Source organism: Lupinus angustifolius, chromosome LG15 (assembly GCF_001865875.1).
Source record: "Lupinus angustifolius cultivar Tanjil chromosome LG15, LupAngTanjil_v1.0, whole genome shotgun sequence".
Lineage (NCBI taxonomy): Eukaryota > Viridiplantae > Streptophyta > Magnoliopsida > Fabales > Fabaceae > Lupinus > Lupinus angustifolius.
Window position 1 is genome coordinate 13,071,934 of NC_032023.1, and position 14,786 is coordinate 13,086,719.

Below are 14,786 nucleotides of genomic sequence, written 5' to 3' on the forward strand. Positions count from 1 at the left end.
TCCCTCATGACATGTGTCAATCTCTCAAGCCCTCATGACATGTGATTTATTTAAAAATAAAAGGAATATGATTACCTATACAATATTAAAATATAATGTTACTATAGCAATATTAAAATAATAATAATAATATGAATCATAACATATTATTTGTAGCTATTTTAGAGTTAAATAATATTTATTTTTATACTAATCTTATTTTAGAATCAAATAATAATGAAATTATAAATTTATTGATGATTTTTTTGATTAATAGGATACTACTAACTATATCATGTTATGTATGTGTAAAAAACAATGTTGAGAAAGTGGAGCAAAATGTTAAACCAGTAGATGACCCATATTAAGTTTATGCAATTTAAAGAGTTAAACCGTATGGTTTGACCGTATGATTTTATATATAATTAATAATTTTTAACAATACGAATGCACTGGTAACATATATGGTTTTAACCATGCGAATGCACTAGCAACATACATATTCTTAATCATAAATGCACATGTAATATGTGTTCTTAATCATGCGGCAAAAAATATCGTCCCGTGCAAATGCACGGGTAACTTGCTAGTAAATAAGAATAGTTGTCATAAACAATAAATTTCGATCTTACAACTAAACATGGATGGTTAACATTATAAATTAGTTATTTGTCACATGGTAATTATATGCATATATCTTTTAATCTTAACAGTATAATTAAGATCCAATGATATATTAAGTATAAAAATAAATATTATTTAACTCTAAAATAGCTACTACAAACAATATGTTATGATTCATATTATTATTTTAATATTGCTATAGTAACATTATATTACCTATATAATAAAAAAAACTCCCTCATGACATGTGTCAACCCCTCATCGAAACTAAAGGTCCCTCATGACCTGTGTCAATCTCTCAATGACATGTGTCAATCTCTCAAGAACTCCCTCATGACATGTGTCAAGCCCTCATGACATGTGTCGATCTCTCAACCCCTCATGACATGTGATTTATTTAAAAATAAAAGGAATATGATTACCTATACAATATTAAAATATAATGTTACTATAGCAATATTAAAATAATAATATGAATCATAACATATTGTTTGTAGCTATTTTAGAGTTAAATAATATTATTTTTATACTAATCTTATTTTAGAATCAAATAATAATGAAATTATAAATTTATTGATGATTTTTTTGATTAATAGGATACTACTAACTATATCATGTTATGTATGTGTAAAAAACAATGTTGAGAAAGTCGAGCAAGATGTTAAACCAGTAGATGACCCATATTAAGTTTATCCAATTTAAACAGTTAAACCGTATGGTTTGACCGTATGATTTTATATATAATTAATAATTTTTAACAATACGAATGCACTAGTAACATATATGGTTTTAACCATGCGAATGCACTAGCAACATATATATTCTTAATCATAAATGCACATGTAATATGTGTTCTTAATCATGCGGCAAAAAATATCGTCCCGTGCAAATGCACGGGTAACTTGCTAGTAAATAAGAATAGTTGTCATAAACAATAAATTTCGATCTTACAACTAATCATGGATGGTTAACATTATAAATTAGTTATTTGTGACATGGTAATTATATGCATATATCTTTTAATCTTAACATTACAATTAAGATCCAATGATATATATTAAGTGTTTTCATTTCTCATAACAATGCATTGTTCTCACGTGAATAGTTTCCTATATATAAGTGAGATTAACTTACTCCAAAATTAAGTTTAAAAAAATTATTCTATATTTTAGTCAGACATAAGTTCTAAGAAAATTTAATAATTTAGATGTACTTAATAATTTAAATCATTCTATTTCTCAAAAATTAATATATAAAATATGGTTGTGTCCCTCCTTTTATATTAGTGAACATCTATTATCCTAAAACAATGTATTACTTCATGTGTCACTGCTTGTAATTGATAAAAAAAATAACTAATTATAAAAAAATTAATTTAAATATATTTTTTCAACTAGTCACAAACAACAATAACACATAAAGTGACACACATAAAGTGTAATGCATTTGGTTGCGGTGAGAATTGTCGTTTTATTCTCAAGCCTAGACCCGATCTTCCTACACACTCTTGTGTTACGAAAAATAATAATATCATCAACCAATGTAAAACATATCCAAATACTATGTAGTATAATAATAACATTTTTTAGATAAAGTAGAGTTGTTGTTTTTTGTTTTGTCGTATAAGGAATGGAAAAGGAAAAAAGCTCTAGAAGAAAGAACGTGGGGAGTGGGGAGCGTGAATGGCACGCATAGCAGAAAAAGCCGTAAGGAAAGGAGCATCTTTATTAAAAACAAATGTGTGAGTTATTATACACTTATACTTTTACTTTTGAATGGTAAATAGAGGTTAATTTTTTTTAAGAGAAGTTAAAAAATTCCAATTATCCGCTTTTCCATTAGGAATATAATTGTTTATTTAAATAATTGAATTACTTATAGTTAGTTTTGTAGGTAAAGTGTATAATTTCAAATAAACTTATCATGATTGTATAAAGTAATAAATATTATAACTTGATTAATGATTTTTCTTTAATATGATGAAATTGAGAAAAAAAATTATATTTATAGAGCGTTGTTATTGAATAGTGAAGTCGTGAGAACACACTTAAAGAGATAAATATCATTACAAAATATTTTTTGTTTCGTAAGTAAAGAAAAAATGTTGTGGTTACAAAATTAAGAAGAAGACACAATTAAGAAAATAATATGAGACATGTAATATAGATATGGACATTAGATTATATGGTCTTTTATAGAAAATAGAAAATATGCGAGAGCAAAATAAGGACTTATAAATTACATCATGGTATGGTTGCCGTATAACAAGTATAAATAATATTACTATTTATTTCTCTCATTTGAACAATACTCACATGCTTAATTTCTTTTATTGAAGAACCATTTTTTAATTCAACACACGAACTATCTATATTTATTTTATTCAAACATAACCCTTTAATTTTTTTAGGGCTTGTATATTTTGATATTACATCTTTTGGAAAAAAAGACCTATTTAAAAGAATAAATATTTATAGGAAGAAAGTATAATACAATTGATAAATAATGAATCTAATAGAATTAATAGATAGTCAATGTCATCATGGGTACACAATTTCGACTATATGTGTCTGATGATATAATAAGGTAACTTATAAGCTATACAATTAGCTTATTTGGTAAAATAAATAAATAAGGCAAGCATCTTTTAGGTTTAAGGGACCATTTTGAGCCTAACATGGCAAGATAGTGACTGATAATGAGTGGAACCACTAATGTTAATATTGAAAATCAATAAAAACCAATAGTTTTTTTTTTTTCATTAAAAAATTAATTTTAAATAAAAACCGGTCAATCATACTGGTACGGTTCAATTGAAAACTGGTCGGTATGACTAATTTTAACCGATTTTGGTCAGTTTTGACTAGTATAATTACATGATTAGTATAATTATTGCACCATACTAGTATTGGAATCGATTCACCAGTTAAACTGGTCAACACAAACCAGTTTTTATAACACTCATGTCAACAATTGAATCATTGAAGTATGGTAGAAAAGGTCTAATGGATTGAATGCATGCCCATGGTTGCATATGGTCTTAAGACTAATAGCATCCAATTTATTTGATGGTTGTGGAGATTGTAAGAAACTTCAAAGTTATTATGAATTATTTTCTAATACTATCAATGATATTTCCTCATTCTATATAGATAAGAAATTAATCTTTTCGAAATATGTGATTATTCCTGGCTAATCCAAATTGACTCATATTAGCCCTTAGATTGAAGAAAGATAGGGAGCGGTAGAAAAAAGCTTAAGATTACACATTTGGAAGGTTTCATATGGATGGACACAAAGTGAAGAAACATGACAAACGTTGATGAGAGGAATATTTTAGGTCCGTGAGAGATTAAAGATCACAAATGAAAATGACATGCGACTAGATTTTCATGTCTTTCATTTTCTATTTTCTTTGGTCGGAGAGATGAATAGTTTCTAAATTGAACAAAGTGAAGAAGAAAGATGAAGACTCAACATTTGAAGAGTTACTGTTTGTCCAACATTCTTCTAAACTCAGAGTTCCACATTTTTTTCCTATAAAAAACATATGATGGTAGACTATTACCCAAGGACACATAAGTATTATTAGGGCGAATTATATTATTTATCATTCACTTATATTAATGTTTATTTTTTTTAAAAAGTTAATAATGATTTAACATGAATGATAAATAATATAATAACAATATATAAAATTCATTTATTATTAGTGCATATATAAAGACTCTCAGAATCCATTTCTAATTTAATTTTTGGATGAAAAAAGAAAATTTGAGAATTATCTCATGTCCTTAAGCTATAGCCGTTTCTGAATTTATATTCAAGTGTAATATCTATATATATTATTAATGATGTTAGAGTATAATATTTATACTTTGATAATGTAAATATTTATAGACAATGCAATAATGTTTGAAAATAAATAGTAAATAATATAATAATAATGTAAAAAACTTATCAATATATACTTCTTTTTCTTTTAGTGCAAATGTAAAAATTTATAAATAATAACTTATCATTCACCTTGTAATTATATTTAAAAGTCAACATAATTAATAAATGGTGGATTATGGATACATTTTCTCTCTCTTTTTATGTGTTAATAGAAAATGTCAAGCACCGATTTCTGCCATCATTATTATTATTATTATTTATGATGCCTGCGAGGACCACACACTCACACACATCACATTGCATTTGTCTTTCTTCATTCACACACTTTTACTCAACACTCATACCTCATCTCACACAAACAGATTTGAGTTGTGTTTGATTTACTTCCTTGTCGGTCTCACTCTCACCCACACCATTTTCAACATCTCTCTCTCTCTCTCTCTCTCTCAATACAAAACACGTTTCTTTTCAGATCTCAACCGTAGCAACAGGTCAGAACAACAACCACACTTTTCTACCTTCAATTTCATTTCTACCCCTCTCTCTTATTCTTCCATTTTCACTCTTACTAAATTTGATCATTCCAAGATTCCTTTCCTTTTTTTATGCTATGTAACTTGCTAGATCTGATTTCATTACTTTCATTTCTTACGTAATCTCATTTGATCTACAAAATGTTACTCTCTCACTGTAACCGCTTCTTGTTTTATTCTTATGCTTATCTTCTCCTACACCACTACTTTTTTTTGTATTTTGCAATGATGATATTGATTTTGTTGCATGATAGGATGATTGCTTATTAATTCTCACTTGGTTATATTTGTTTAATGGAAGACTTAGAGATCAATACTAATACTTTGTCGATAAATATGATCTACGATTTACAATAAATAGAGCATTATGATGTCATTCGATCGTATAGGCCACCCGGTATAGTGAAATAAAGGCTTGGGTGCTGGTGTTGTATGTAATGTTTTTTGAACATGTTCAGTGCTATTTAGCATATAATACATTGTTCCATTCCATCTAACTAATTTATTCATTTCAGGATCAAGTTGCTTTTTTTTCCATCTTAGGTTTTGGAAATGGAATATGCAATAGACGGTGATGTGCCATTGGATTATGCTTCAATACAGATTTTCCCTAACCAAAACAGGTAGGTTTTTGTTCTAATGTGTAGTTAGAAATGTACCTTATCAGAGGCTTCCATTTTCAAATAGAATGTGTAGTTAAAAACTTAGGAAAGTTGTATGAGGTTTTATGACATAGTATTAGACGATATATGTATTTTGGTAGTTGACTAAATAAGAACATGGAAAGGGAAAATAAATGAAGGAATAGAGGAAATCGGTTTCTTCAAATCCAAAAAGATAACTCTTCTGATGTCCTGCTTTTAAGAATGTCAAACCAAAATTTCTTCTATGTCAGAATTCCAATTTGAATCCCATCATTCAAAAAAGTTTTAATGTTTTATCTTTTTCTTACCGAGCTTGGAAAAATGGCATAAAATAAAGGACACGAAAATCTTCCCCACTTATTAACTGGTCCTTTATTAAATTTTTACTTTTTCCTTGTCACTGCATCTCCTTGCTCGTTGGACAAAGTACTAATTATCGTATTTGGGATATTGTATTTGTCTCTTTCAGCAAGTATCACTCTTAGTGATCGACCTTCACTGTAACAACTAGTCCAATTTTACTTCAATAAACGGAAAACCACTTTCATACAGATGGGAAATTTATTATTATAGATAGTTGTTCATGATTGGGTGATGCTGCTATTAGTAGCTTCTGGATTGCAAACAGACTTCAAGCAATTTTTAACACTGTTCCAAACATCCACTTAGCAGCTTTATCATGAACACATTCTCTCTGTGAACTTTATAAACCTGTGTTTTTACTGGATAGTTACTCATTTATCTCATTTGTGGTGGGCTAGGTATGAAACATTTGTTTTTAAGGGGAAACAATCTGAGAAAGTGGCAGCTGGACAATTGGAACACTTGTTGCCACATATACCTGCATTGAATGATTTGTATGATAAAGGATGTGATGCAAGCTTTGATCTTAAATTACCAGAAAATCTGCATGGTGCTGAATGGTTCTCAAAAGCGACTGTTAAAAGGTTTCTATCAAAGGGTAGTTTGTTCTTCATTTTTTTCCTTTTCATTTTACTGCAGGAAAATCTTACTGAAACTCTGATATTATTTTTCCTCATAGGTTCTTGCAAATTGTTAGTTCACCAGATTTGGTAAATGATGTGAACATTGTCATGGGTGAGATGTGTCAGTTAGAGGATTCAAAAAAATTCCATGTTTCTATATATGGGAAGGTGATACTCTGTCTTTCAAGTTTCAATAAATAAATACCAGATCAGTGTAGTTTCTGGTTTGTAGTTGACTTCTGAAATCAGGACCATCGTTTTCTCTAACATTGCAGAGTTCATATTGCAAATTCATTACACCATTACCAATAAGTCATCTTAATAATCTGATTCTTACTTGAGTATATTGTATTTTATTTCAACTAACAATTTATTGCATATGAACAGCCTGAAGTGAACAATGCGTCATCTGAAACTTCGAAGTATGTTCTCATGACTATTTCATTACTTTTAGCAGATATAGATTGGTTACGCTCTCTTTTATGCTTTCTGCAAATATGATGCCAGGAATAAATTGTTGCGAGCAATGGATCTAAGACTAACTGCATTGAAGAGCAAGTTATCTGAAACTTTAAACAAGGCTGTTGGTGCTACCTGCTCCACTAAAGATATGGCTTATTTAGCTAAATTTTCTCAACATTTTGGTGCTACTAATATAGAGTAAGTTTTAGACAGTTTGATATGTTCATTGGCCCTCAGAATTGCAAGCATTAGGTTTTATTTGATTCTATTAAAAGATAAAGTAGATAGCACTTATACGTTTTCTCTTTTCTCTCTTACTAAAAACATCATATATGTATGTTTCTTAGGCTATCTATGCGCAAGTTTATAGAACTAAACCAGAAGAGTGAAGATGTTGGTCCCTTGAACAATGAAACAGCATGTGATGTGACAAATGGTGGTGCAAATGGGGTTGTTAAAGGCCTGCAGATTTCTAGGTCATTACATTCAGATTCACCAGTTAAGTATGGTGTTTCACCAGCCAAAGCTGCTCAAGTTGAGAGATATAGTTCGACAGAAAGCGAGGAATCTTCCAACTCAAGTGACGAGGGTCAAACATCCACTGAGAGGAGTCGCTCTCTCATAAGATCTGCAACACCCAGAAGGTCAGCATCCCCCATGCGAAGGGTACAAATAGGAAGAGCTGGACCCCGCAAAGCTGCAGCACTAACTATCAAGAGCCTAAGTTTTTTACCTGCTAGAGAGAGGCCAATATCTTTTAGAGATGCCGCTGAAGATTACAGTGATGGGGAAGTATCTAAACAGCCCCATAAGAAGACAGAAATTGATGTCAGGAGGATAACTGTGCAGGATGCCATCAGTCTTTTTGAAAGCAAACAGCGGGATGAAACTACAGGTACTCAACAGAGGAAGTCATTAACAGATGTGTCTATTAGTACAAATAAATCTGTCTTGAGAAGATGGAGTACAAACAGTGGTATGGGGGAATCCTCTTTTCATGGTCAGCCAGAACTTGTTCCTGAAGATCCTATTCCAGTGAGTTCCAAAGATGTGGCACATGTTGAGATTCCTAAGAATTCAGAAGGAGGAGTGGTGACTGATTTTATTTCTGAAAGTCACAATAACAATGAGACCACTGATTGTGATGTCAAATCAGAAAGGCAGGAAATTGTAGGTTCTTATAATGTAGATAATCAAGAAGAGACTGATCCCATAGTAAGAGAGGAAATTGTTGATAAGTTAGAAGCCTCAGAAGAATGGAATAAACGAAAACAAGCGGAGTTCAACCAGATTTTAAAAAAAATGGTCGAAAGCAAGCCTGTTCTATTTGGAAAGTCCCAGCCCAGCAGAAAGCAAAATATTAAATTTGAGCAGCGAGGAGGGTCATATGATCACTATAAAGAGAAAAGGGATGCAAAACTCAGACAAGAGAAGCCTGGAAAACGAGTAGAAAAAGAAGCACAGTTTCAAGAAATGCAGCAACTGCTTGATAAGAAGAAAGCTGAAATGTTATCCAAAAGCGGCAGTGAAACTAAAAAAAGTTCTACAAGGTTGCCCCAAAAATCTCTTAGAAATTCAACTCAACCTGCAAATTCTCCTAAGGAAACTGCTAAACCTTCTGTTACCAAGAAGACTTCATCTAAAACATCAGTACTGCCTGCTACCCGTAAGTCATGGTCAGCAACACCTTCACCAAGGGCTGTTGCAACTTCTCCTGCTAAAGCTCGTAGTGGAATTTCATCTGCTAGCACCACCCCTATACGAAGGAAGCCAATGTCAACAGCAGCTGTTCCTCAACCAATCCCCCAAAGGGACAAATCTCTGCAACGAAACAGAAATGACAAAGAAACTCAGACCAGTAATGCCAAGAGCCTTAAAGGCACAAATGAGAAGCGACAACCAGCTGTCCCAACCAAGAGCAATCCAATCAAAGCAAAAATAACGACATCTTCTGGAGAAACCTCTGTTACTTCAAAGATTGGCTTAGGTAACAGGGGAACCAAGAAAAGCAGTGTAGTGCCATTGGAATCAAAACCATTTCTACGCAAGGGTACTCGAACTGGGCCTAGTACTGGTAATATTAACAAGAAAAAAAGTCCTCTTAAGTTGGACAAACCTCTCAGAGAGAGTGAAGATCTAATTGAAGATCAAGAAAGTGAGTCGGTTGTCAATGCTTCTGACCTTGTCAGTCAGCATTCAGACAGGAACCAGAATACTGCTACTGAACCAGAATCTCAGATAAGTAACCACCTGCAATGCGATGGGACTGAAAACTTAGACCAAGATCATACTGAGAGTGGTGATATCTTGAAAGATATAGAAGAGTCTTCCTTAAAAATAGCAAATGAAGAAGAATCAACAATATCACCTTCTGCCTGGGTGGAGACAGAAGAGGATCTTGAAATGCCCAAGCTATGTGAGGATATCACATTTCAACCTGCTTTTGCGAGCAATGTTCCTGCAGCGGGATCCACTAGTCCTCGTGTTCGCCATTCTCTATCACAGATGCTTCAAGATGAAATTAGCGAACCTGAAACTTGTGAGTGGGGAAATGCTGAGAATCCTCCTGCCATGATATACCAAAAGGATGCACCCAAAGGTTTGAAAAGACTCTTGAAATTTGCTCGAAAGAGCAAGGGAGATACAGGTTCTTCTGGCTGGTCTAGTCCATCTGTTTTCTCTGAAGGAGAGGATGATGCTGAGGAGTTTAAAAATTCTAATAAAAGGAATGCTGACAATTTACTGAGAAAGGCTGCACTCAATGTGAAAAGCTATGGGCAACCGAAATGTTCAGTACATGAAGGATATGAAAGAAACTCAGGTACTCAACTAATTTTAGTGCGTTTCTTCTTTTATTTCTTCTTGTTAGGGTTCCATCTCAAAACCAATTGGCTTTGAGAGGAGTAGCCCAATAGGTATTTAAACCATTCCGAGACAACGAAGAGTAGTCGAGTAGACCAACAAGTACTTAAACCATTTATGAGATAATGGGGTAGGCGATGTGAGACTTACTTCCCACATATTTAAACCATTTAAACCCAACAAGTATTTGAACCATTTAAACCCTCACAGAAGTCTGTCAGACCAAGCGAAGGGTTATCTTTGACCATAACTAAAGAACATCTTTTGGCCCATGACAACCAGAAAAAAGTTGGGCTCTGTGCTGGTACCATGTTAAGGTTCCAATCTCAAAACTAATTGGTTATGAGATGAATAGCCCAACATGTACAATGAGGTAGACGATGTGAGACTGACTTCCCAACAGTTCTTATTGTTGATTTGTTTACATTATTTTCCATTCTCATTCAACCCCATGGCAGGACAATAAACTTGGTACTCAATGTTGTTGTCACCAAGGTTGTTAAAGCGTAGAGTCAACCTTGGAGCGGGAAGGGGGGTAGGATCATAGAAGCGGTGGAGCGTAACACGAAACGTAGCTCCACTTAAAATACAAAATTATATTAAAGAAACACACACACACACACACACATATATATATATATATATATATATGCGTACCTAAAATAATAACATAGATAATATTATACTGTCAAATCAAAAGCATACCAAAACAGTAATAAGACTCATAAGTCATAATTCCTAACTCTATATCTAGACATCTAGTCACGCAAATTGTTCAAGTCATAATCATAATAGTCATCTTCCTCTGTGGCATCTTCATCACCATCATTGTCAAAGTTAGGAATATCCAAAATGATCTAAATTAGGAATCTCAATATCTTCTAGGGATGCACTAGTAACATCATTAACAGAAGCATCTTGTCCAACTTGAAAACGTATCAGATACGTGTCTTCATCTTTATTTTATTTATTTATTATTTTTGGATACTCTAGGGATACGTATCCTTCACGATAACAACACATGAGGGTGTTCAACATAATTTTCTTAATTTTTGGATACTCTAGAGATACGTGTCCAACACCGATACGTGAGGGTGTTCAACGTATCCATGCGTCAGAGGTTGTAGGTCTGTGCTGAAACTCTTTCCACCGTAGCCTCATATAGTTGCAACCTACAAGTCAACAAGCTAAGCTCTAATTTGGCACTTAATTTGCTAGAATATCATCAAAATAAAAAACTTAATTTAGCTGGAATCAGTTATTTGGGGCATATCTTGGCCAACATCTGAAAACTCTTAACTGTACCGTTCTTGGTTGCTAGGAACTTATGTTAGAGCTACCGTAATTTTATGTTAGTTTCACTTAATGCTGTATTTGATTTTACTCTTGACTGATTGGAAGTTATTAAGCTATTGTTTTAAAATTGATATCTCATTGTCAATAGTCATTTAAAGATTTCTGCCATGGCAGATGATGGCAAGGGTTCTCACAAGATGCAAGAAGGCCGTGATTCAGGCGCTGGTACTACAAGAGGTCAGTTTTCACTCCACAAGTAACTAACAATATGATTTTCGTGCTCCTTTTTGGCCATGGAATATTACATTTCCTTACTAGTGGTGTTCCTTATTAATTCCTTCCTGCTTTATTCTGCATGTTCATGTTCCAGGGTCGAGGTCATTCTTTTCTCTTTCAGCTTTTAGGGGAAACAAACCCTCAGAGTCAAGGTTTCACTAATGCTTTGCAGTACAGTGAGACCATTTACTTTGCCATCATCCCAGGATGTGTTCATGTCAGGTTTAGCATGGAGTTTTTCCCTATTCTTTCTGCTATTTCTTGCATAAAACACATTTTGATATCAGCAGGTTGATAGATATAAAAGGAGGGGTCAGTGGAATGTTGTAAATTCATTAAATTGCATCATGGTTTTTTGTTAGTTGTCTTAATTCATTCCGCTGGCTGCCATCCTTAGGAGACTTTCCTATGGTGTTGGTTTCATAGTTGTACCAAAAACGTTTCATTTCATATGTTACTGTCACTTCAAGATATTTGATCATTGTAGATATCTATATTGGTATTAAACTTTCTGAACTGATATTTATAGCTTTTATCCTGGCCCCTTATTAGTTATTAGGGATGCCCCAAATGTGGAAGTCCAAGGAATGGTACCTTACCACAGAAAAAGAAAAGAGAAAGTTCAATACTTCAAAAATTTTATTGTCCTCAAGAGGTAGCTCAGGTTTTAGATCTATATAAAGTGAGTTCTCGGGTCCAGCCACAAAATTTTCTCTTTTACTCGATCATGTCAAAAACTTTACCTATAAAAATGTTACAAATATTATACTGGTTCAATACATTGCCAAATATAATTTCCCAATTAAGCATTTGCCTTACAACTACTATACCATGTCTGATGGCAAAATATAACTATTAAAAGAATAGAAACTATAAGTCATGTGTGGATCCATATTCTTTGCCTCGCCTACCTAAATTAAACATTAAAGCACATATTTCTAAAAGTTCAATTGCATCACAAAAGAGACTGATCTTCAGGTTGAGGAAGCAAAGAATGTCAAGATACATGTGACAACAAATCATATACCATATTGTCGATAAGTAAATGAGCAAAGGAAATTAACAGTGGGATACTAAAGTCACAGTATACTGAGCGGAAAAAAGCTAATGATATTTCTTTAACTACTCACAAGTAATTTAATCTACTAACATTTATTGCAGATATCAAAACAAACCCGGCACGAATGCAAGACTTGCATCCATTTCTATAACAGACTGTAACTAGCAACATAGAACAGTTTACATTGAAGCTGACTATCTTGCAAACACACCATTGGAAGACCCATTTTCTATAGGAGACATACAAGGAACAAACTTACACAACATCAAGCCTTGTAATTCAAAATCTAAGCTAGCACATGGTGCATGGACATAACAGATCATGGTGTAGAGCTCTATTCTCTTTGGTTACACCCCTTTGGCTAAACAAAAATATTAAACTCATGTTTCTTCCATCTTATTTTGACATGTCTATCAAACGTTATCTAATTGTGCATTGATATCATTGAAAAAGGAGTTTACATGTAATATAGTAGCTCTATTTACGTACAATGTTGTGAACAGATTATTTTCCACTTCATCTGCTTCACTAGATGCCTTATGCAATGCATCCACATCATATATTATTAAAAGAGAGCAAGCTAGGAACAGTTATAAATAAATATTGAGTCACAATATAAAGTAATTAGCAATGACCTTTCAAATTGAAACATATTTTTGTATTAAAACACAGCACACTTCAACAGTGATAGAAAACTCATATTTTTCTTGTACTATTTTTGTTTTAGTAGGTATTACTCAGCCAGTCTAGAGGTGTCCTCAATTGATCGGCTGGATTCCTCAGATTTTCTAAATATTCGTTATTATTGCTTCATTTTCAACTATGAGATATCATTTCGGACACCATATTTCTGTTCAGGTAAAGGATACTTTTAGTTAAATTAAAAAAATTAACCACATAGATTCTAACAATATTCAGTGATTTAATGGGGGGGGTTATGATATCTTTGGTAAGTCAACTTTATAGGTTCAAGTTGCACTATGCATCCCATCTTTTACTTAATCTCTTCATTTACATTGTCCTAATGCAATGTCATTTGATAAATAGCATAGGAAACTAGCAACAATTTTTATTCCATTTCTAGAGATATTTTTGAACTAGAATTGACGAATAACCAATACTTTTTGAAACCACCCCATGCCATCAACATAGAATGAAAAATGCGGGTATTTTAATTAGCTTATTTTATATTCAAAATAACTCATAAATTATATGGTAGAAATTTTGAAAAAGGAAAAAAATAATTTCACTAGAGATATTATTTCTCAAACATAACTCAGAATTCCTCTAGTGCAAAGTTTTGTCCCCTGGGTCCACTGCAAAACCAAAAGAAAGGTTTTATTTAATATTCATCTCCAAGATTCCACTTTGTGTAACATTAGATGAATGAATCCAAGTAGTCAAGACACATAAATAAAAAGGTTGATTAGAAGTTTAGAACTCTCAAGTTTTACAAGTATGTTTATTCCATACAAGCCCTACAAGGATGTGAATACTAAACGCTAAAATGAAGAAGTTCAAACTCCTTTTAGTAATCTCATACTCATTGCTTCAGTAAGGGACCCATGCTGGTTTCACAGTACTTCTGGTTCCAGTAGTGGGAATGGTAAGAGCAAAACCTGATTCTGGGCCATTGAAATTCTCTAATAGATTATGAATTAGTCCTCCAGCTATGTAAGAGACTCCAGAGGCTGCAAGTGCCAAGGTAACATATTGTAACAAAGTTGTAGTATATGATTTCGGCGGGCCTTTGGTGTAAACTTTTCCAGTCGCAAGCAGAATGATGCATGTAATAGAAGTGACTGCCATTATTGCAAGCTTAAGTTCAGCAGAGTAGTTCTTATGAATCAGAAGGCCATAGACAATAATAGGGACAGCGCCGAAAATTAGGAATGATAAAATAGCTACAACAACATGAAGTAGAAAGTTTGCTCGGCGTCCGAGTTGTGCTTGATAACGATCTTCTTGCATAAAATTTGTTTGATGTAGATCCCCTCCAGAGTGATCATTTCTCAATTCAATAAGCTGGGAAGAAAAGGAGAGCAAGGAACATACTGGATTCAGTTGTAAGTAGAAATAGAATAAGAGTAGAAATTCCATAGAGCAAGAATATATGATCATATTTGAAAACTGCATAGACTAATAAAGCTTCATAAATGATACATAT

General features: G+C 32.9%; 2 protein-coding genes and 1 long non-coding RNA gene across 6 annotated transcripts in view; 1 reads left to right on the top strand and 2 right to left on the bottom strand.

The window, feature by feature from the left end:
• Positions 1-7,428, bottom strand: part of LOC109328085 — a 13,767-nt gene extending 6,339 nt beyond the window's left edge. The window contains exons 1-2 of the long non-coding RNA XR_002105397.1: positions 7,417-7,428; positions 5,037-5,044 (exon numbers count right to left, since the gene is read on the bottom strand). This is a non-coding gene — a long non-coding RNA (uncharacterized LOC109328085). The remainder of the gene's footprint in view (positions 1-5,036; positions 5,045-7,416) is intronic.
• LOC109328083 lies at positions 4,762-12,094 on the top strand. 2 transcript variants are annotated; one of them, XM_019561346.1, is made up of 9 exons: positions 4,764-4,991; positions 5,549-5,656; positions 6,439-6,624; positions 6,720-6,831; positions 7,051-7,085; positions 7,171-7,323; positions 7,473-9,946; positions 11,458-11,520; positions 11,654-12,094. In XM_019561346.1, exons 2-9 carry the CDS (start codon positions 5,586-5,588, stop codon positions 11,719-11,721), a joined length of 3,162 nt encoding a protein of 1,053 aa, XP_019416891.1. In that variant the 5' UTR covers positions 4,764-4,991; positions 5,549-5,585; the 3' UTR covers positions 11,722-12,094. The 2 variants fall into 2 exon arrangements, with proteins under 2 accessions (XP_019416892.1, XP_019416891.1); XM_019561347.1 differs by lacking the exon at positions 11,654-12,094 and having other exon boundaries at positions 4,762-4,991; positions 11,442-11,520.
• LOC109328270 (membrane protein of ER body-like protein) overlaps positions 13,935-14,786 on the bottom strand; it is a 6,751-nt gene continuing 5,899 nt past the window's right edge. For all 3 annotated transcript variants that reach the window (XM_019561659.1, XM_019561660.1, XM_019561662.1), the window contains one exon: positions 13,935-14,644. In XM_019561659.1, coding sequence (XP_019417204.1) covers positions 14,171-14,644 — 474 coding nt within the window. In that variant the 3' untranslated portion in view covers positions 13,935-14,170. The remainder of the gene's footprint in view (positions 14,645-14,786) is intronic.